A 23,647-nucleotide genomic window follows, 5' to 3' on the forward strand; every position below is an offset into this window, starting at 1 on the left:
CAGCCAGCTTTGCTCTCCTGCGGGAAAAGGGAACAGAGGATGTCAGTTTAGCAACTATCATTTATCTGTCTTTCCAGAAAATCTGCACAAGACAGTGAAAAGTCATGTCAAAGCAGTGTTCACAGTCTGTCGGAACAGTCTGAAAACAACCAAGAGAGAGACTGGGTAGAAGAGGATTCCTCTGCAGACATCAAAGCCAATCCGAAAAAGTAAATAAGATTTTTGTGATGTATTTTCATGCATTAATAGTTGTGTTTCTTGATGCTGCTGCTATATCTGAAATAAGATGTAAATCATAACTTAGAACAGCCCAATTTGATCAGAGATTTGCGGCATAGGGTTTTAGAACGACATGGTAAATCTCCTCCCTTCCTCCTGTTATTTTGGGCCCTCTCTTTCCTGCAGTAAACTCAAATCTGAGTTCTAGCCATGAATTTAATAGCACAGTCCTTAGCTTAGAGAGAGACGTCAGGGACAGAGCAGTGCTATTGCTTATTTTAAGAGGGAAAAGGTTTTGGTTCCTAAAAGTCCCATTAATCTCTGTATAGAGAAGAAATTATATCATATTTGTGTATCTTTTGAAACGTTTTGTAATTGATGCTTTCAGGCTTGGATGCTCGCATGCCTATATAAAGTTCCAGCTGGTGAAACAGGAAAGCAGTGGGAAAGGTTGGTTAAGTCTTATTTCTTTCTCTGTGTGCGTGCATGTATGTGCAATATACCACAGTCACAAGGAGCATTTAAAACTTTACAGCCTTTTTGTCTTCGATTCCACAGTCAAGAGAAAGCACATGCTGGAGGTGATGGAAATGGTAGTCTTCCTTCCTTTAAAATGAGGAGGAAAGGTAAAATTACTTAGAAGTGAAATATTTAATACTTTGCAGAGTGAAGCGTCATATTTATTAACTGAGAAGACAGGCTTGCACCATCTCTTGTGCCTCTGTATACTCTTCTGAAGCGGCAAGGGGTTTTTGTTCCCCAGGCAGTGGATGACCGTTCCGCTGACAGAGCCAGCAGAGGTGACAATGGAGAATTGGTCAAAACCTGGCAGATAGCTTAAGTTCTTTCAGCTTCTTTCTTCAGACCCCACTGGGTATTCAGAAACACAATTAGAATCATTTTGGGTGGTAACTTTTTTAAGGTTCTCCTAAGGATGACAAATAAAACAAAAAATTAAAGAGAAAAACAATGCTTTTTTTTTTTTTTTCTGGTACGTGACAGGTTAAGTTTTAAGAGAAGCTTCCTGATATCACTTTAGCAAACCATATGCTTAACTTTCAGATTTACTATAAAAAGCTATTTCAGAGAACCAAGCTGACCAGGCTTTTAGGAGGATTTAACATGGTAATAAGTCTCCAATCAAAAATAGCTAAGTAGGCACAAACTGGGACAGGTGCCTAGCTTTTTTTCTTTTTTTTAATACTCATTTTTACCTAGTGCTGACTTCTGCAGGCAGAGCTGGAGAAGTCTGCCAGCTATGGGCTGCAGTTGCAGCTGGCAGGGGAAGCTGTCTGCTCTCCCTTTGCATTCGCCTTAAACAGAATGATGGAAATCGGTGGCGGGAAATTCTGCAGTAAGCCACTGACCTGTAATTTCACGATTACCCGGAGCTTTCATCCCGTCTATGTTTAAACTATTAGAACACCGCTTCCTTCTCAGAGGGAAAATAATTTCTTTAGATTGTGGTTTGGATGCTTACCCCCGAGGATTTGGGCTTAGTGAAGAAAAGGAGACAGTCTGAGATAGAAGCAGCGCTCGCCCTGCAGGGACGTGGCAGTACATAAAACCCCCCTTCCACCGGGGAGGTGAGGAGTAGGTGACAGCCCTCCCAGGAGCCGTGTCCTGTGCCCTGTTGTCACCAGGGGCATCAGCTCCTGAACTGAGCAGTTCTTACTCAGGCTTTGTTTTTTTAAATTCTCCTCCTTTGGTCTGCTTATTAGAAATAGAGACCTGTATTTGATGCTGTCCTTTAGGAGGTGGAGACGAGGTAAGGTGACACAGCTGGGGACAAGGGAGTGACCTTTCACTAGATCAGGCTCTACCTCCAGTGCTGCTTTCACTTCGGCTGGCGAGGAGCAGGCAAATCATGGAAATTTGCTTTTTCTTTACAATACTATTTTCCTTTGTGCTTCACATGTAGCGACTGGCGCACCCGACAGATCCTTACACACCATCCTACTAACAACCATTCGTGCTAACACTGAGCAAACCCAGCAGAGGCGAGCGGCAGCCGTACCGGCGCTGAGCATGCCGAACCTTTCTGAAGGCAGGAACAAAATGGGAATTTTGTACGGTTGCCACGGGATGGCGCCGGGCAGCCTGCGCACCCTACACACAGCCTGGCAGGGCGGGGGGTGAGGGGACAGCACACGTTCACCGCTGTGAACCAGAGGATTATTTCCCATCTTGTTTCCATCCTCTGCTTCGCTTCCTGTTGTATAACCAGGCACGGCCCTGTAGGACCATGACTCTGCACTGCTGGAGTGATCTCATTAGGGAGGGGTGATTTCTTCCTTTTTTTGCCTTGATTTTTAAAGCTTCCGTCACTTGACACATGAGGAGGGAGTCGATGTCTGGAGGTAACGTGCAGCACTCCTGGCCTGGGGGAGTCTCCTGGGGAGGCAGCGAGCCCAGGCCATCGCTGGCACACGTAGCACTCTTCGCAGGCTGGCTACAGCTGTGAGCTGGAACAATGCCATTAGTTTCCAGCCGAAGATGCTGTTACCAGAACTCCTCCACCTTGTCAATAAAACGCTGCAAACATCTTCTCTATTAGCAGCATGACATCATTTTCCAGGGAAGAAGCTAATGATAAAGCCTCCAGCCTGGCAATCTTATCTTTTTTTTCTTTCTCCTTCTTGGAAGGGTGGGAGGAATGCCCTGAAAGCTCAGGGTGCCATGCGGTAGCCGTGCCTGGCCGTCTGCTTGCCCTGCCTTGCTTTTTCCTCCAGTGTGACCCTTCCACCTCCTTTGTTGTAATTGCTCCTACTTGAAGCCTTGCTCTGACTTGTCTCGTTTCCTTTTCCAGACCCTGACTTGGATCTCCAGCAAGCCCTCCACCAGTCCATCTTCATGCCTTCCCTGGCCTCTAACCCGACCCATCGCCTCCATCTCTGCTGGGAGCAGCACTGCAAGCTCTTGCCAGAGGTCTCGGGCCTCACAGCCAAACACGTGGCCAAATGGACTGTGGAAGAGGTGAGTTACCTGTTCCCTGTCCTGCTCTTTCGCGGTGCGGGAATGGCAGAGCCCTCCTCTTCTGGAGTGCTAATTGGAAGACATCTTTATTTTCTTTCCTAGGCAATTCTTTTCTGTTTGCTTTGCATATGCCATAGCTGACTCAGCTAGAAGTTATACCCAAGTCCTTTTATAAGGGACGGGAAGGATCCCTGTTAACCCTCTGGTGTCCATGGCTCATTTCCCTGAATAGGATTCCCTCCCTTTCTTTGTTTATTTACCCCTTGATCTTTTAGTCCTCGGGCCTGAACCATGATTCTGACAGCAGATTCCGTTTCTCTCTGATCTTCCCCCCCACCACCCCCCCCCGACTTTGCTGCTGATTCACTTTTATATTGTAGTTAATTCCAAACTGCACGGTGCATGCCCACTCCTCCTGCGTCTCCCTGCCTGATTCCTCTGGAACAAAACTGCCCACAGCCTGACCTGATTTCTGACAGAGGTAGCTGTGCAGCTGGGGATACGTCTCTGCAGTTCTAGCTCTTGAGATGTCTCCTGTAATTAGGTGGCATGTGAAAAAGCCGGTATCTTTTGTGTGCTGAGTAGTTGGTTTTTGCCTCGATGCCTTGGGCATAAATAATATTTGTATCTCCACTTGGGAAGTGGTGACAATTTGGATCCTGGCGCTTAATCACAGGCCATTTAATTCAAGAGAAATGTGCTGTAATGTTGCGCTTGCAAGGATGTAGGTAATCTGCACAGCAGGAAAAAGGTGCTGTTCTTCAGGATGCGTAGAGGATCTTCAGAGACTTTTAGAAAGTGCATTTTCCCTAAGTGCCTCTTACATCAGATAAATCCAATCTTGACTTTGCTCTTCATGCTGGAGGTCTGCTAGGAGTCTGGTGGGATTGCAGTATCACAAGAAACAGGAACCACAGCAGTTGTGAAGGGGTTAGAGCAATTAGTGCGGCTGTTTTAAAACTTCATCCTTTTTTGTTGAGGTTTTTTTTTGGGTAATGAGAATGTGTTTGAACTAAATTCATAGCAAGGAAGAAAAAAATCTCTCTGAAAGATTTGCTGTTCATATCCTTCTTTTGAAAAAGCTTCCAATGATCTTTTCCAAAAGGTCTTTTAAAAAATCAATAAAGGCAGAAGGAGGTTAATCCTCTGACATGAAAATCAGAATCTCTTTCTTTTGGATAAAACATGGAGGCTGGTTCATGGAAGAACAGAGTCAGGATACAAGCCAAATAAAATTTGTCCTTTGCAGTTGACCTTTAAAGCAACTGCTGGGTAAATTTAACTGGGATATTAGTTTGATAACGGATGAATGTAAGCAGGGACCACAGGGCATGAATGCAGGGCACTGGATATAGCGATTCAAAACCCAGAATACACTGAACCGTGCTCTGTGCTGCAGCCTGAAACAACTGATGAAGTTTCAACTGCCAGTAGGAGTGTGAATGGCACATTAAAAAGATCAGTTGCAGCACCACAACGGACTGGCTAAAGTCATTACAGGTTTTGTCTTGAATTTCAGTAAAGTGGATTTGGTTTTGCAAATGACGTTCATCACAAATTCCCATAGGAATCAATTTGGCCTCTGTATGAGCACTTGCAGGATCAACATGTGCAGTAAAATGTAGCCGCAGGTCTGGAAGATGAAAGCAGCAGGACTTTCTGTGTTTTAGTGAGTCCAAACTAGATTTGATCTGCCGGCATTTGGGCTCCTAACATCTTCCTACAGGGCAAACATTTGCCTTTGGGTTGTGCTTTGAACTCTGCTGCACAAAGGAGGCCATTCTGCTGATCTGAAACAAGAGCGATGGGGGTGTAAAATTCTCCTTTGGTTTCAGACCGAAGAACTGTTTTTATTTTATAAAACCCACATTAAGGAAGAAAATGTTGCTTTAAGTCTCTCTTGGTTGAGAACAGCTGAAATGGCAGAGCAGCAGCAGTATTAAGGGGCCCTCGAGCTAAGAAACTTGGTAACTCTGAACAGTCAACAAGAGTAGTTACTTTAATGCAGCTTTGTTATTTATTGAAAGCTTCCTGCCATGTTTTCAGAGTGAAGGATATTGAATCACAGAAGAACATTACTGTGTGCTAGAGTTGTATTGTTCGTGAGTTAATCCTGCATCAGATGCTAATACCTTGTGGGAGGACTGTCCTTGTGCTAATTGTTGGTGCGTTACTAAATCCCGGTTAAACGCAGCTCCTCTCTGCGCAGTCTCACGAGGTATTGTCAGTTCTGCTGTAGCTGGATATTAACGGGGTGCTGTATGAGGCTACCTTCCAACTTTACCGAAAAGGTACACCAATACTGTGCTGGTTTCAATATATCACACATCTGGGATTGCATCAGCACCTTCCATATGGGTTGCATGGAGTTTCTAAGGTGTTCTCAGAATTGCAGAAAGCTCTTTTTCACCCCCCTTCCCCAAGGCAGTTGTAGTGCAAGATGCCCCCACCAGATAGCTCTGTGAGCACTGAGGTTGTTATAGCAGGAAGGGCAGGCAGGCGTTCACCTCCTCAAAGGAAAAGCCCTGATCTGCCTGATCCCGCTGTGCTCCCAACCTGTCTGACTCCTCTCCCACCCTCATCTTGAGCCCCTCCGGCCTCACCCTTTCCCTTGGTTCAGGGCTTCACTGCCACCGTTGTGGGGCTGTGTTGGTTTCCTCTAGCCCATGGTGTTACTGTGCTTTGGCCTTGTGCACCCAAGTCTCCCTTGTCCCTCAACTGCCACGGCGTGGTTTGGGGACTCTCCTCCCCCAGCAGTGATGGGCCAGGCAGGTCACTGCGGCTCGGTGGAACCCAGGGTCTGGCTCGCATCCTGGGGACCTTCTCTCCTGTATTCTCCTCTTGCATCCTCCTTCCCTCTCTTGTCTCCATTTCTGGAAAACCCCAGGACTCCTGTTTGTTTAAAAGGCCACGCCTCTGGCGCACAGTGCTTGCAGTGTCCATACAAATGACTTCTGGGACAGATCAAGGGCCCGTCACTCCGTGTCCGTGACAAGAGCCAGCAGCAATTGTGCAGGGAAGGACACAGGAGCAAGGCACGCTGAGATCATTCGCTGGGAGATTTCTGCCAGCCTCTCAATACCATAGGCACTAAAGGGCACTTAACCGTCTTGCCCCCAGGGGTCCAACTGTCTCTTAAATTCTGGAAGGTACAAGACCCTGCAGAAGGAATTTCATTTGTGTTTTAATTATAAGGGGCAGGGAGGAATTAAAAAAGAAAGTAGTATTTTGTTATTTGTTTATAATAGGAGTTTGCACTTCTATAGAAGAAAATTCGGAGTCACTGCCCGATGGAGATGTGGATTTTAGGGGTTCCCTTTAAAATGGAGCTGTCCCAACTGGCAGAAGATAAGGGCGAAACACGAGAGGGATGCTCTGCGTTCAGCTTACGTAACAGAAACAACGGGAGTCAGAGCTGTTCACCAACAATCGGCTTCTGCCAGGGTAGAGCAGAACCGGAGGGCATGCTGACAGCTCTGTTCCTGCGTGGTCGGAGCTGGGGGAAGGGAACGAGTATTAGTCAAGTGGTGGGATCAGCTGGAGATGCAGTGACGCGATTTAGGAGAGAGTCTGACAATCGTGAGTTAAAGGGAAGCTCGTATTTGACAGTGAACCCTCCTGTTTGTCCGTTTGTGTTCATGGAAAAAATGTCACATCTGTAATAACTCAAATGAATATGCTTCATGAAACAGAGCTGTTCCTGTAAGGGAGCATCCAATTAGCATGAGATGTTTGATCTGATTATGCCTCAATATACAAATCTTCTATGAACCAGTGGAGCTACAGCTGGAGAAGACAATACATATTAAGTCATCCTCCACTGCGTTCAGGACTGCTCCTCGCGCTACTTAGTGTTATATAATGTAATCCAAGGGCTGCTTGCATGTCTCCGGGGAGATTATTCCAAATGTTAACATATTTCCTGCTTAGAAAGGTTTTCCCTAATGTGAAATGTAAAATTAACTTGTACTCGTTTAATCCTGTTGGTTCCGTGGATCCTGTGCACCCACCATGGATTAAATAAAAACGAAACGCCTTTCCTTCCCAGCTCTTCTCCCTTCTATATGTTGGTAAACCAGCAGTCCTCATTCGGTTGGTTTATCTTGTCTCTTAAAGGCATGTCATCATGGGAAACTAAATCCTTATTTCTTTTTGATTTTACTTTCCAGCAATACCATAGAGAAAGTGAAGTTGTGGATGGGTTTAAAATAGTATAGCCATATACGGCTTTTAATCTGTAAAAATATTGTTGCTGTTTTATAAAGATCCTTTTGAGCAATGGAGAAACTGGACTTTTACAGAAAGATAAATGGTCAAAAAGCAATACAGAAAGTATTATAGGTAACCAGAATATGCTTTGCAGTAATGTTTTTCACATATACCCTTCATTAATGGGAGAGTTATAAGTATTAAAGTTTTAAACATTCTTGCATATAGTACTCATATATAGAAATATGACCTTTTTGCTTGATGATACCCCATTTTAATTGTCCATATTTCTCTTTTCCCAAATGTAATTCCAGGTGGTAAGCTTTATCCAGCGTTTACCTGGTTGCAAAGAACAAGCGTCTGTTTTCAGGGAAGAGGTAAGTCAAGTCTGCCCAACTCCTGTGCTGTGCCGCTGGCGGGTCCGACGGCAGTGAGGTGGTTTTGTACCCCTGTTACTCTGGAGTTACAGTGCAGAGAGCAAAGACATGCTCAGACTTGTCATTAAAGAGCCTGTGGCATTTAGGAGGCAGCTTCGGCATCGAGCTGAATTCCAGCACGGCTAATTGCATTCTGCTGCTTTAAGTTTCCCCTGCAGTTCCAATCACTGGGCTTATGCTGAACATCCTGTCTTGGACTATTGTGCAGTGGGTTTGGCATCGTTATAAAGATGTCCTGTTGGAATGGTGCAGTGAAGATCTCATCTGCTCCCTCTAACGAGCGCATATGCCCGCTTCTCTCGGTGAGGCTGGCAGTCGTAGGGTTTCCCAGGAATCGCTGGCTTCCCCCACGGGCTGAGGTGAGAGCAGGAGGGGAACCTTTCCTTGAACCAGCAGTGGCTGGGAAATGAGAGCATCTCCTGCATGCAGTGTGTCCTGTATTTCCTGCCACTTGCTGAGCCAACTCTGCTCCCTGACTGTGGCGCATTCACCACGGCTTCTGAGAAACCGCAGCTAGTGCGGGATATGGCTGCCCTCTTTCTTAGCACGCTTCTTTGCGTGGATTATAGGCACTTGGGCTCTGTTGAGTGCTTCGGCCTCCAGTTACATTGCAGGTATGACTTGGAGATGCTTTATGAGCCCCTGATAAATTTGCACAGACATACCTCCCCTTCTATCATCACAGCTCTCCTGCTCTGATTGTAAGAGCTCGAGGGAAGAGGCTGTACCCTCTCTGTTCTGTGCGGCGCTGAGCACACCCTCTGTACTGAGGAAAAGCCTTGCACGTTGTAGCAACTGTAAAGGGCAGGTTTTTAATAGATGACTGCTCCCCAGAGCTGGCTTTCTTTGAGGATGAATCAGGCTGTAGTGCATTTTATGGGATTTATGTATCTGTATTTTGTTTTCCCTTGTTTTAAAAACCGTGCACATACACAAAATACGAAGCAAAAGAAACAGAGGCTTGCAAAAAGCACTATTCACAGTGTAACAGTATCGTGGAATGCTCGTTAATTGAATATAGTGGGAATAATGAAATTTATTCGAATGAACCAGTCTTTCAGTGTAGCTGAGTGTAAAACGTGCATCCTGATTTCTAGTGAAGATGTATTCAGAGGTGAGGGTTTGGTAGGTAAGATGGAACTAGCAAATCTTCTAATGAATCCAACCATTCACAATGTATTTTATTTCTTCCAGCCATAATTTAAACGGGTCCTGAACACAGCAACTGCTTTCTGGTTCAGAGAGCGGATAGCCGTGTTCTATTTTAATACCTTACTTTCTACAGCCTCAAAGTATGATTCCCTATGCCAGATGAGAGGGGCTTGGGTTCTTTTTCAGGTTTATGCTCAAACTGAATTGTCAGTTTGAAATTAAAACCCTTTTAGCAGTTTGGCTTTGGCCAGAATTCAGGTGTGAGTGACGGGACTGCTGAGCTCCACTCGCGTTGTCCGTTAGCTGTAATCAGGCCTTTGAGTGCTCGCCGTTGAGGATAAATAAATCCCTTGCAGGCTTCTCTTGGCGGGGGAGAGAGGGATAAGTTGCTGCTTACATTAGGAACGAAGAGAACAAATTGTGCACAGAATTTTAAAAACCATCCAAATAAGATGGAACAAAGAAATTAATAATAAAGCAGAGGCACTGATACTGTGCTTGTTTCTAGGTCCAGTTCAGGGAAGGTCTGTTTAAAATAAGCATCTTTCAGGCAATGCAGTGAAAATGAAGCATAGTAATAACATTGGACTCAAAAACATTTTGAAATGTAGGGCTGTTTTCCAGCAGTTTTCTGCTACTCTTGACTCTATATTATTTAATTTAAGCAGCAGTCCATTTGTTTCAAGCTATTTTTGACATGTTCATTGCTGTAGTGTAGACTCTAGGCAGCTTGCCGATAAGATTTGGGGATCTTGTGTGGCCATTTGTGGACTGGGAGCACTGCTGTCATTTCCAGTGTACATACTGGGAAGTTAAGTAACTTGCTAACACTCTCTTGTGTTGTTAGAGAAGGGGAAACCAAATCTCCTGGCTCCCAGCTCTTTGCTTTAATTATATGTTTGTCCAAGTTTATCCAATGTATCCTCTTCTACCAGTCACTGACGTCCAAAAAAATTCTAGTTTAGGAAGACTACAGAAATAGAAGAATTGTTATTCTGGATGAGTTGAGTGTCCGGTGTTGTCTGCTGCACTGGTGAACATCAAGTGAGAGGATGAGATGCTGTCAGTCCCTGTAAATGGACTTTAATGGAATAACTTCGGGAGACACGTATTGTTTGTCTGTGTCCATTAATCTTTGGCTTCTTCCCTGCAGCATTTGGGGTTTATATTAATTATATCTGTGTTGTCTCTGTGGATGTTCTTGTAAACCCAAGTAAATTTTTAACCTCTTCTTAAAATAGTATGTTATGATTTCACTCGCTGCTACATAGAGCATCCTTTATTTTCACAATGTAGTATGTTTTTCACTTGCTTACTCTGAATCTAATCAAATATCTTCTTGCTGATGGATTAGGAGGGTGTTTAGAAGTCTAGCGAGATGACATGTCTTTACTATGCCTTGTTCTATATAGCATATGTTCTCTTTTACCATGTGCTAAGCAAGCCCGTTTAGCGTCATTGAAAACAATTGAAACTACTTTTTCTCCTTTAAACAGAGCCTTGTTGTCTATGGGCATAGTACATACTAGTTGTGAGAGGAGCCAGATGTTCACATCTCAGCAATTTTTCTCATCTGTAAGGTTTTTAGCAGAGCTGACCAAGAAAACCAGAAGAAAATGTGTTCGGCTTTAAATTTTACCCTGAACAGCTTAACAGGAGTTGAAGAGTCTATGCAATGACAGTGTGTAATGAATGCACTAGGAAATGGTGATTTTATATTTCTAATCATCGTAGGTCAGCGTAATGTATTAATTCTTGGATAGCTGCCTCCTGAAGACTTGCGTTCTGGATTTCCTGATCCAATTTCTGGCCACAGATTGCGAATAGGCTGTAAGATTTTTGATGGTTGTTGGCTTTTTAGGGTAATTATAGTGAATATGAAGTCTAATGAACCAGCATCCTCCTCATGGTCTCTCCGTAAGCCCTGCCCACACTCGGGCTTCTCTGTTTCTAGAAAAAGGGCTGCTGGATGAGGCCTAAGACCCTTGGAGAGGGCAGCCTGCCTGGACACCTCACAGGCATGTGGGTGCCGGAACTAGGGAGAAATAAAAGGTTTCAGCCTTCAGAGCTGTGTTTGTACTTTCATTCCTCAGATCTAAGTACGTTGTTTCACTGAATGACCAGAAGTGAGAATCCTGCCTCTCTCTTGATGGTAATCATTATCTTATGTTGTGTTTCCGACCTCTAGCAGATAGACGGTGAGGCCTTCCTGCTCCTGAACCAGAGCGACATAGTTAAAATACTCAGTATCAAGCTGGGTCCTGCCCTGAAGATCTACAACGCCATTCTCATGTTCAAGTCCGCAGAAGACAACTGAGAAGAGCCCTTTGGCAGAGCCCACGAGGAATTGTCAGGGAACAGATCTTCCAACTGAGAGCATTACAACATGCCGAACAGGCAGATTGGGACTCAGATGTGTTTTAAGTAGAACTTATTAAAAATTTTTTGAGGACATAAAAATCCTGCCACAGTCTGGAATATGGGGCAGCTTCACTTCCAAGAAGAGGATATTATTATATTTTGTAATTGAATTTGGTTTTGATATATCAATCTCTTTTTGAGATCTAGAAGAAACCTCCGGTTATAAGGGGAATCCAGGGTAACATTGGTGGAGCTGCAATAGCAAGAAGAAAGCTATGAGTAAAATGACTTCTGTGTCCAATGATAGTGCCTGAAAGAGAGACTGAGTTATCACCAGCATGGTTAATATATTCTGTATGTATAAAAACCTCTGAAAAGGGAGTAAGAAAAGAGGAGAAAGATGCACTTCAGAGCAACTCACCTGTGTCCTTCAATGCTGTGACTCAAGAGCTGACCTTTTCAGGACTGATTTTTAAATTCCTGTTTTTCCTACTGATCCTAGTTGTTCTAATACCCTTGGCTATCGGGCTGCTTACACCACAGCAGAAAGGTACCATGGGCAAAGGGTTTCCATCAGTGACGACTTGCATCATTTTGGGTAACAAGCAAAATGCTCTCATTCATGCCACCAGACAGCGGGAAGCAAGCCCTGTGTAGACAGGCTTTGGGTAGGCAAACATCTGCTATAAAGTTGTCTCCCACAGGAGACAAAGATAAATATTCTAGCAGTAATTCTCCTGTCAGTGCTTTTGTGCAACTGCTGTCTGGACCAGGAACATCTTAGGGGAAAACAGCACAATCAGGAGCACTTGGGAGTTTGATGGGTTCATTCTTGTCCTCTCCACTGTCAGCCGAAAGCTGGTAATAAGAGTTGGAGACGCAGCACTGGCCAGCATATGCGTACAGATGCAGACAGATTTCCTAGAAACAATTTGCTTTTATTTTTAAACAATCAAAACTCGTGAGCCTTTTCAGCCTCCAGGTGGACTTTGGTCTGTTCTACCGAAGAGTCAGCGTGCTGTAGCAGCAGGGCACCAGCTCCTCTGCCTCTCTAGTGGCCAGGCAGGCAGAGCACACAGGGAGGTTTGACTGGAGGGGAATCAGGGTTTGAAGAGACAGCAAAACAAGGTAGGAATTAGTTCTCGAAAGAGAGCGCTAATCTGCGTCAGGGAGGAAGCAAAGCTTGTGTTCCTGTGCATGCAGTCTGTGCTCTCCTGGCAGTAGGGGAGCACGAGTATTTGCTGCTGCGCTGGAAGTCAGAGCATAGTTTTATGAACATGCACCTAAGACTGCGATGTCCTAGATGGGGGATTTCCAGACTGTTACTTCCAGAGCCGTCCTCTTACCGTGGAAGCCCTGGGAGAAGTGGTGAGCCTTGCTGGGGCTCCGCTCAGTGTTCCCGTTTGTGCCTGGCAGTATGCTCGCTCATCACTCTTCCTCTGGCCACTCTCCCTGATAGATATTTGGCTGTTCTGAGTTTAGCTAGAACCATCTGAGCTAGGGAAGCCTTTTCACCCCTTCATTCAGAGCTGCAAGGCTGAATCCTGTGTGTGTGAAGCCCTCCGAGTGCTCCGAGGTGCGTACGCAGTGTTGCCGAAGGCAGGCGTGCAGTCAGCCTCAGTCCAGGGTTGCATGAATTTCTCAGGGCATTGCATGATGAGATGTCATCCGTCCGTAGGCACCTCAGACTCCCTCCTGTAGTTGGCATCTTTGTCACCAGTGTTGTTCCCGTAGTCCCAGCCCTGCAGCTTCTCCAAGAGCCATCAGGAATGGAGAATGAACACGCTGTCCGTGACTGGTGACACAAGGAATGCACTTGGTCTTCCTTCCCTAATCACTCCATGTCCTTTGTCCAGCCTTCCAGCTGCTGAGAAGGTCCTTGTGACTTGCCTAAAGTAAGAAGTTCCTTAAAATTGTAAATAGAGCAGAATCCACACCGCTGAAGCCATTCAGTCCTGGATTAATGTATGGAGCAATTTGTCTTCATACTCTATTTTTGTATAAGATGTTTAAGGATTTTAAGCCTTCCACAGAGAAGACATAGGGGTGGTGGGATATTTAATGGCTGAAACATTAAATATCAGCCGGGCAACTGCAAGAGAGTAATTTAATGCAGAGTTAAGGACTAGACAAGATATGAATTTAATTTATTAAAATACATTTTTAGTATGATAACCAGGATATTCACCAAAGAGTCACATTCCTTTATCCCGCTCTGCGCATCCCACGTCTGTGTAAAGACTTGCATTTTAAGTGGCATGTCCTGGACTCTGACACAGCTCGCCTTCTAGGCAAAGCAAAATTGTTTCCTGACAGCTGGAGCAGAGGATCCGTAGCTGCGCTGTTTTGTTCCTGGCTCCCCACCGACTCGCTAAATAACCCTGAGCCCTTCTTTGCTCCAGTTTCCCCCCCCTGTGACATCCAGCCAGGGGGGGTGAGCGCAATTTCGCCTTTCCCTTGTTTCTAGCAAGAAGGTCCTGCTGGATTTTCTGTTTTACCTCCTTCCTTTGGGAAACTGAATTGGGGGACAGCAGATTGCCCCCAGCAATAAGACAAAACATAATATAATTTCATCTCTTTTACTATATATAGCTAGAGGATGAAGAGAATGAGCGAAACAAGCAATGCGATTGTAGTCACTGAAATTATTCAAACAGAAGAGAAATCTTTAATCCTAGGGGCTTCCAAGCCAGCTGGATCAAAGATGAAAACGTGTACTTGGAGTTTGTTCAGTGACAGCAAGAGTAGTGCTTTCAGCAAGGGGGAAGGAGGAACCCTTTTAGGGACAGAAGGAGGAGGAATGTGCTTCTTGTGCCTTTTTTTGTAATCCAATAATTGTCTTTGCAGAGCAAGCAAGAATGTGCACACATCTATTGCTGACTCCTTTTCCAAATATAGCTATATTCGAATAAAATCAAGCAACTTCAGAGTAACGACAGAGCAAAAAGATTTCCAGTGTCTTCACTGGGCATGTTTAAAATGTCCTAATATTTACATGACTGAAAAAACCCTAAACCAGCTCATCTTTTAGCCCCGTAACTTAGGAATTCATTGGTTGCTGATGCCGTTTCGCTTGCGTCAGGGAGCCCTGCGTTCACGTGCGGCTCGGTGACTTGTTTCTGCTGCCAGACTCTGCCTGCACAAACTCAGCTCTGCCTTTTCCCAGTCCTGGTCGAGGCCTGTGTCAAGGCGAGGGGTCTGCAGCTGCCTTTGATTCTCTAATGCCTTGTTGTTTAATTTGAAACATGCACTTTGAAGCAGAAAGCCAAAAGTTGTAGCTCTGTGGTGAACAAAGCTGAAACTGGTTAATGCCACCTGGTTTTAGGAGGCTTTTGTTGTCTGCCGAGTGTTGGCAGAAACCAGCTGTTGGCCCAACTGAACCCAGAAGTCGCTTAGAAATAGCAATATATTACTTAGAAGCAAGCCAGAGCTGCGACAACGTCCCGTGGGCCAGCAGTACAACTGGGAAGTCTCAGTTCTCAGTTAAAATGGGGCTTATTCCTGGATATGTTTTTGTTCCTGCGTCCCTGTTTATGAAATCCAAAACGATCGGATTTTTCCCCTTTTCTCTTTTTCTCCTCGGCAGAGAGTCCTGTTAAAATTTTTCTCTGCCGTCACCAACGATCATCTTTGTAATCCAGTAGCAGCAAATTTCTGCTCTGGGTAATGAGTCGCATTAAAGTTGGACAGAAGCGTTCCCCAACGCTGATACAACCAAAGGAAAAAAAAACCCCACCATTCAGCCCAGGGGATAAGCTAGTTCAGCTGTAGAAGATTTCCTGCCTGCTACTTTCATGCCCTGCTTTAGGGCTTTATACCACAGAAAGCTTTAAAGTTTTTGACATCCTCTCCATCATGTGATGAGCGAGCTTATTTTTGAAATTCCTAGTACTTGAACTGGAAACACGTGCAGGGGAAGGGAGCGTGCGCCCGTCGCCTCGGTTCAGCCTCGGAAATGTTTGCCTGTTTTAAACCAAACAAATACTTGAGCTTTTTGACACTAGCCATGACGTTGCACTCCACTGATGCTTTCTTCTGGAAATGTGAATAAAATTAATATAAGTTCAAACCTGACTCGTTCTTTCCGTGGTTGGGTCCGACCCCGGCGCGTGCTCGCAGGGGAGCTGGGCTGGCTCGCTGCCCTGAAGGGCCGGGCCGGGCTGGTCATGGCAGAGGTCCCTGGCTTCGTCCCCTTGTTCCCCCCCCTAAACCTGGCGATCAAAATGCAGGCAGCGTTTTCATCTTTTCTCTCTTCCATCAGGCGGAGCCAAGCCGTATATCTGAGCTCTCCTTGATCTGTACACAGGACAGCGTCAGCCTTGGCCGGCGGCGTCCGCTGAGGCTGTGCCCGATCCCCCAACTCCTTGCTGTCCTCTGCTGCTGACAGAATATTTTAACCCCTCACGGTTTCCTATTGCAGACCATCCCAGGGCTCTGCCGTCTTCCTAAAGCAGCTTCCAAATTTGAGCGTTTAACTAAAACTAGCCAAAACTTGCTATCAGTATGAATCAATGTTAACACTCTGCAATGTGGGGTCTTGGTGCCTGTTTTACCCCCCTAATGCCCTGTTGGGCTTCTTCACTGTGTCCCCCACAACAACTTTAATTAACTCACCTGGGCATTTTCTTTCTGCTCTAATTGTAATTAGCTGATTGCCAACCACTGTGCGCTGTGCCGGCAGTTGGGTTCCCCAGGTGGGGCGGCGGGAGCTTCCCTCCGGACCCTCGCAGCTGTTTCTGATGGGGCCCAGGGGCTGAAGCCGCACCGGCAGCCCCAGCCCGGGCAGGAGGGGACCAGGGCACGGATTCCCTTCGGCGGCTGAGGTGAGCAGACCTCGCGAAACTAAAAATATTGGAGAGCTGGTGCCCAGCCGTAATTTCTAAACTATCCCATCATCAGGGTAAACATTTGCTCTCATTGGTTTTTCCCTCCCAAGGTTTTTTTGCTCCTATTTAAACCCCGGCTTGTTTGCTTTTGTTAACCGTGATCGGATTCCCAGCCCGGTTGGCTTGGGTGCTTACTGCGCACTCGGGGACATCAAATTTAGCTTTTACTTGTGCTGTGAGTTCCCTCGGGGTTCTGCTGGGATGCGTGCTTGTCTGTGTTGTTACACTTGTGACATCTGAATTTCTCTGCGGAAGGGATTTTTCTTAACCACGATTTTGATGGAGAAGTCTTAACAGAGCAGGGTGCATTAATCACCTAAATGGCTGATTATATTTGCAGATTATTCTGCTCAGGCAGACGTGGAATTTTTTGTCCCGAGTCATATTTCTCCTTGGGCAGGAAAGACCTGTAGTTTATTATTTTTCTGCTTGAATGCTGGGGTTGTTCGGTGGTCAGCCCTCGCCACGCTCCTTGGGTCTGATTTTTCCCTCGAGCCGAGGCCCTTGCCCGGTTCCCTGCTGGGGTTTGCACACCCACTCGAGGGGTTGGAGGGGTCTCTGATTTCAGGTGAAGACAAAGTTTGGGGGAAGGGATGTGCCAGCTCCGTCGCTTCTTTGCATCATTGTTCAGCCAAGCACCTCTCCCTGCAGGAGCCTGCTTGCAGCCCCTCAGACCTGCTCAAGGCCCTGGAGCAAAACTCCGCCTGTCCCAAATACTCCTCAAACCCTTGTAATTACACTGAGCTTCGGCAGCTGTGACTCCGTTGGAGCTGGTGGGCAACCCCTCAGCCTGCACCTCCAGAAGAGACCTCCTTGACCTCCTCCTCCTCCTCTTCCTCCTCTCCAGCAGCTCTGCCCCGCGGAGGACAGCGATACCCAGCTCTGCAGCGAGGTACGTGCACAAACCTTCACTTGTTGCCTTTCTGCTGGAAGCGTGCTGCTTTCCCGTAAGGGAAGGTGTGACCTGCAGTGCTCCCCGGGGCACTGTGTGATTTTGATCGCTTGCGCAGAGCTTTGAGCTCCCCTTGGAGCAGCTCCTTCGTTCTTAACGCTGGTGTGAAAATTCGCCGAAGGGGCAAACATGGCTGATGGGGGTAGAGCCAGCAACCGGGAAAAGCAGCGCCCTACCCACCTCCGCCCCGTGCAGCCCATCTCCTGCACGATAAAACAAGTGACCCGCCGTCCTCTCCTCCTTTGCCTCCTCCCTTGGAGGATTCGGCAGAGCAGCAGTGCTGCGTCCGTGCCGGCATCCTCTGCCTTTACAGCCGGGATGCTGCAGCCTTCCGGAGAGCCGGGGCTGACGGGAGGCTGTTGGTCTTGGCTGCGTGGTTCTGGTGTTTAAGAACTGGTACTTGCTGGGCTGAGCTCTGCTGCTGTCGTCATCAAGTGAGATGGTGCGGCGCAGAGGGGCTGCGTTCGGAGCGATGGTGGGTCGGGGTTTTATGGTTGGGGAGGTGTCAGCTGGTTGCTTTCAAAGATTAATGTTAATTTTGAGAGAAAAGCTGGTGCTGGAGTTGTGTTGTTCCTTTGAGAGGCTGACTGCGGCCTTTATTCCCTGCACATGTAACGTGCCCAGGTCTGGCCTGGGGGATTTTGGGGGCTGCAGTGGGGTTGCTCCAGCAAAGGAGGCGTCTGCGTCCCCCCAAGGCTCCCCAGGGGCTGCTGCAAAGGTTGCTCTGCTGAGCATCTCGTTAAATGAAAAAGAAGCCAAGCCCATTTGCCTTTTAAGTGCTTTTAAACACTGATTTTCATTGTGCTTTTGCAGCAGGGTTGAGGTGTTAATCAGCATTTTATTAGGGCTCAGTTAACCTGCTATTACCAGTGGGCGTAAAAGGAGGTGTGTACTGAGCACCGAGCCAGCTCTTACCTCCTCATACGTGCCCAGAGGGCTGGCCGGATCCTGCACCTCCAGGGACCCCCGGCGGGGTCTCTGCCCTGGTTTCCTACACACACATCTCACCTGGCCACTTAAAACTCTGAAGCCCAGCAGCCAGAACTGTAAAGACGAACATCACATCGCTGCAGTACCCTGACAGCCCAGCCCCCGCGGGGAACAAGGATGCGGGGATGGAGGGGGGACCTGCCCTCTCCAGCCTGCACCTCTGAAGCTGACGGGCAACTTCCAGCTTCAGGAGAAAGAGAGAACAGTGCTTGGAGGGGTTCAAGGACGAGGCTGGCTGTGCTCTGCCTGGGGGGGACTTTAACTGTGTTCGCTGCACCCCAGCCGTCAGCAGAACTGCTGGTCCTTTCCCCAAATAATGCACTTGCTCCACTAGTTATTGGCTTTGCGTGTCACTTCCCCTGATATTTTCTCACAAGTACAGCCTCAGCTTGCTAATTGTCCCACGACACCTTCTACATTATTCACCATCCAGGCGCTGTTAACGTAAGCAAGATATTTTTTCTTTTTTCCCTTTTGGAGATGGTTACATTTGCTGCTGAAACGATTACAGCCGTTTCTCCGAGAAATACGCTGAAGACCTGTGTGAGTGGGGTATCTGTGCCGTTAGCCCCGAGAGGTGCCGGCGCGGGGGCTCTGGTGTCCCTCCGGCAAACCCCTTACCGCCGGGCCGACCAGCTCCCATCTCAGAGCACAGCACATGGGCGTTGCATTTGCAGTAAGGTTTGTCCTCAAAAAGAGGGTTATGGTCTCACCGGGGTCCACCTGATGTCCCCAGGTGTCATCGGTGGTGGGTCCTTTTGGGCCAGGAAGTGGCTTTTTGCAGCAATGCTGATTTAAGAAGCCTTTCTACCTGCAGAGCGTTGTCCAGGCTCCCTTTCAGCTCTGTGCTTGAGTTGACTCAAATTACCCAAGTGTTAAAAAGCCCCCAAAAAAGGTTGTTTCAAACTCGCATGGTTTCTGTGGTTGGGGTCATGGCTGCGCTGGGAGCCGGCAGCTCTGCAGGTCGGGGTTGCCAAAACGCCTCTGCTTCGTGCACCGTCCTAAGACTCGAATGAAGCTGTTCCGCTCTGGGCTCGGGTACCCGCGGCACGCGGCTCTGGGTTTTGTTATCCCTGGCAGAAGCGAAGCGCGGGGAAGCTGTGGTATGTCTCTGCGTTACGAAGCGGGACCACACAACTATTCAATGAGTCTCTCTAGATGGTTTTTGCACCATCTTGAACTCATCTCTCTTATGGAAGGAATTGAAAAAGGCCAGAGAAGGGGATCGAGTATAAATTTCTCTTTTCCCAAGCACGTCCCTGCTGCTGGTCAATGGCTGGGGAAGGTCTTGCTCTTCGGTTTCAGTGAAAAACTTTTCAAGCATCTTCATTTCAGAAGAAACACAACAGTTAAAACGTTGATTATTTTTTTTCTCTTCATGAAACAGATTTTTTTCCTCCTTGCGCTGCGCCAGAGCCCCATGCGCTGGAAGAATTAACCTAATTAGTCTTCAGAGCTCAGTAACACCTTTGTTTTTTTCCCCGGGTCGTTTTTCCTCTCTCTGGTCTCCCTCCCCTGCCCGCAGGATTCCCCTGCCCGCGGGATTCCCCTGCCCGCTCCTTTCTCAAAGGAGAGAGACTCCTCTGTCGACGCAGGATGCTGTCGGGATCTTTGTGCTCCTGCGATGCTCACCAGTTAAGAGATCGCAGGCTGGGCTGGAAGGACGAGAGCATCGGAGCTGGTGCGAGTGGGAGAGCGATGCTGGTGGCTGCAGCACGGGCTGCGTTGCTCATCTCGTTGCAGCATCTTCGCAGCAGGTCTCCAGCGAAGGCGGCTCTGGGAATGCTTTCCCAAGGGATGGGGAGGCCCCTTTCCCACCCTCCTCTCCATAAATCAGCCAAGAGGGTTTCCACCTCTTCCTTGCTGCTTTCTCCGCTTCCCCAGGATTTTGCAAAACTCTGTGCCGAGTGACCCATTTGGAAGAAAACTGCCCTAAACAACTCGTGAACCGGGCAGTAGATAGAGGAATCGTTTACATTTCAAATAAATAAAGCATTTTTGGCTTTGGATCAAAACATAGTTGTGTTCAATGTTATCAGTTTCAGAGTGAGTAATTTTTTTTTTTTTATACCCAGGCAGTTTCTCATATAAAATGTGCATGAGGACTTGCTGTAAGCAGGGCGGGAAGCAGACTCTGGTTTGCTTTTTTACTATTGCACAGAGTTATCCCCACGACAGAGCCGCCAAAGCTTTTCTCTTGCCCTAAAGCCAGTGCTTGTTTACATGTATTTACAATCAAACTACATCAAAGACCCAGAGTGATGCAGCAGATCGCGCTCTTGCACGTTGCCACCATATTTCCAGCTGGATGTTGCAAATAACTCTACATCTACTACAAATGGAAAAGCTTTATAAACTTGGATTGGAGCTTCTGATCGTGGAGCCGAGGAGCCTTATTCCAGGTGGGCTAAAAATACAGAGATTTGCCCCTATAACTGCAAAGAAAAGGGCTGGACGTGAGCACAGAAGGTAACAAAATTAACCCTGTCCACTTATTGCCACAAAGAGCTTGTGGTGATAACCAGGAGCAGCATAACATGTTAATACCCCAAACAAATCAATATCCACCGCAGCTGGAGACTCTTGGCATGGCAGAAGTCCTCAACCATGAGCCTTGGCTCTCATTCCAGGTGCTGTGCTTAACACCCAAGTGATCGGGGTGTCACAGCCTTTGTGGTGAGGTGATGGAGCTTCTGGTAGATGCTACTGCCCACCTCCTCACTGGGAGCTTTCTAGCACCCAGGTGAAATGGATGTGATGTTTCTGCCTGAGCTTCATCAATGGGAAGAGCTGGGAATATGTGTTTAATTCCTTCTGGATGGCAGAAATCGGGTAAGGGCATCTTCACAGAGGAATGTGATGTAGTAAAGTGAATTCTCAGAGCACCGTTTGATCTTGCAGAGTTTTCAGCCAGGGCAGTAGCAACTGCATCCCTTTAAGAAGACAGGTCTGGTTAAGATCATCTACTGCTTCCTCTGAAACAAGATTTAAAATAGGAGACCTCCCCTTCAAAGAGGCGGCTGTGTTTAGCAGTAAAATTGATTAATTACTGGAAGGGATAAAGAAAACAAAGTCTTCTCTTGTTCCCGTGGGGTAAGACCTGCTATGGCAGAGATACTCTGCAAATAACGGATGGTTTTACCTTCTGTTACCCTCTTCAAACTCTTCTGCTTTCAGGCAGAAGCCAAACAGCTTTGGACCGTGAGGGACCATCGTGTGTTGCTCTTGCCTGGTGTCAAGGGAGGTGATGCCAGGATGATGCCGGTAGCTACAACACGGAGCATCAACTGCTCGGCTCAAGGGCAAGAGCTCCGGTCAAAAGTATGATTCATTTCAGCTGGCATCAGCTGCACATCTTGTCTGAGGTATCTCAGCTTCTTGGTCAAGGGAAAAAAAAACCAGCATCTGTGGAAATGAATCAGTCCCCCTTCCCTTACACAGTTGCTCTGGGATCAGATGTGTGGAGACGCTGACTTTCCCCCTTAACTCTTGGGAGAGCCCAGAGGACGGCTGATTTTCAGATGGCTGAGGTCAGACGTGGTGAATCCCTGCAGGCGAGATGTATGGGATGCTTTCAGTAGTATTTATCCCATGTGTTATTATAATAACACGGCAGGATTTTTCTCCTCTCTCCTCTTTCCTTATGCCTGCCTGCACAGGCTCTGAGTGTGATTAACCTAGAAAAGCTCCTTGCAGTGTTCAGCAAGTGCTGGTTAACTTTTGGGAGCCATTGGCCAGGAAATACCAGCAGCTGGAGGGGTTGGTAATGCGGGCGCGTGGCTCCGGCGGTCCCGGGGGCGAGGTGCGTTGAGCTCTTTCCTCGCCGGGCAGGAGGGTCAGCTAATCCGCTGCTGCTCCGGCAGCTCAGCATAAAGTCCTGGATGGAAAGATTCAATACTTGCACGTGAGATCGTGAAATAGTCCCAAAAGAATGAAAAAAAAAAAAAAACCCTGATACTGCTATGGGAGCTGGGCTTCAGCAGGACTCATAAATTCACCACTTGAGCCCTTGGCAGAGTGTTAATTATTTCCTGCCTATTAGAGCCACATGTGTAATTGCTCCAGTGCCTGTTAGCAGGGTTAGCAAATTACTCTTCCAAATGACTGCTTTTTTTTTTTTTCCTGGTTTTCATCTAGACACAGTCGCTTGGAGACCAGATCCAAGTCTTCTACGTAACGTGGTGTCAAAAATCCTTGCTCCTCAGATGATCCCTTTGCCCTGGATCACTGAGAGGGAACCCATTTTGCAGCACCGAGACACCAAGGAGCTTGCACTGTTGCCTTGGGAGAACTCCAGGGTTTGTGAGCCTATTTGTTTACTGCTTCTCCAGAAAATCACCCCAAATTTCATATCATTTCTCGGAAGATTGAGTGGCACATAGAGGAACGCAGCACTCTGACAGCTGGGCTTCCCTCTAGGTTCAGGATCATTTCTTCCCAGGAATTGCTTCTCTTTGGGCAAGAGCCGAGGTCAGGCTGTTCTCCAGTTGCTGTTTAATTAGTTCCTAAGTTCTTCCAGTGCAAGTGTGGATCTACATAAATTAATGATAATAATCCCTGTAAGCACCTTTGTAAGGAACAGAGCTTTGTAAGGTCCCTGCCTCATGGCTCGGATTCCCCACCTTCCCTGTGGACCCGCACATCTCCTCTCCTCCCTGTTTCTTGCCTTTTTTTTTACTTGTTTTTAGCTCCTAGTCCTTCCTTCTTGCCATCCATGTCTGGGTCGGGCTCTCCAGCCAAATACCCCATGGCAAGAGGGATGGGAATAAATGGCTCGTGGGTGGCTCGGAGCCCTCGTGGGTGGCTCTGCCACCACCCAGCTCCGCTGAGCCTCCAACAGGTGCCCCCGTGAACAGGAAAGATGCTGCTTTTGTTTTTCAACTGCGGCCCCCAGAGAGCCCCTCTAACAACTGAGCTTGACTCCTTGACAGGTTTCAGCTAATAATCACACCCAACTGTGCCTGCAAGTATCATCAGCGGTAAATGCGCAGATGTAATCCTGCCGGGGAAGGGAAGAGGTGCCATTTAGCAGCTCTAGAAAAGCCTGCAAAGCAGCAGCTTTCTACAGACTATTGGTCCTTGGGGAACGACAGCACATGCAATATTCAATGGGACATGGAAAGCAACACAGAAAAAGCCATAAATATCTCCAGGAAAAAAAAAAAAACCACCAATGGAGATGATGAAGCTGAAGAGGATCAGAGGTCTGGAGAGCCTCCTCTGCGAGCCACCGCGCCCCGAGACCTTCATCGACTCCCCTCCAGCCCATGCTTACAGTGGGAGAAACCCCACGGTGTTTACCCACAACGTGATGGTGTTTTGGGCACCAGGAAGGTTTCTGAGCCCCGGAATCTTCACGGGGAACAGGAGCGGCCGGCGGGGAGCGGGTGCATGGGGCAGCCTGTGCACGATGCCCCGCTGCTCACTGGAGGAGCCCAGCGCAGACCTCATCTCATTACGATATT

The 23,647-nt window shown here is 47.3% G+C and overlaps 1 protein-coding gene across 1 annotated transcript in view; it reads left to right on the forward strand.

The window, feature by feature from the left end:
* LOC104017817 (lethal(3)malignant brain tumor-like protein 4) overlaps positions 1-15,413 on the forward strand; it is a 55,951-nt gene extending 40,538 nt beyond the window's left edge. The window contains exons 18-22 of the mRNA XM_087761281.1: positions 78-209; positions 608-669; positions 3,029-3,195; positions 7,719-7,781; positions 11,182-15,413. Of these exons, the coding sequence (XP_087617407.1) occupies positions 78-209; positions 608-669; positions 3,029-3,195; positions 7,719-7,781; positions 11,182-11,310 (553 nt within the window). The 3' untranslated portion in view covers positions 11,311-15,413. The remainder of the gene's footprint in view (positions 1-77; positions 210-607; positions 670-3,028; positions 3,196-7,718; positions 7,782-11,181) is intronic.
* The last annotated feature ends 8,234 nt before the right edge of the window (positions 15,414-23,647 follow it).

This window comes from Nipponia nippon, unplaced genomic scaffold (genome assembly GCF_047370975.1).
Source record: "Nipponia nippon isolate SJK-2023a ecotype South Korea unplaced genomic scaffold, ASM4737097v1 scaffold_23, whole genome shotgun sequence".
In the NCBI taxonomy this organism is placed as follows: domain Eukaryota; kingdom Metazoa; phylum Chordata; class Aves; order Pelecaniformes; family Threskiornithidae; genus Nipponia; species Nipponia nippon.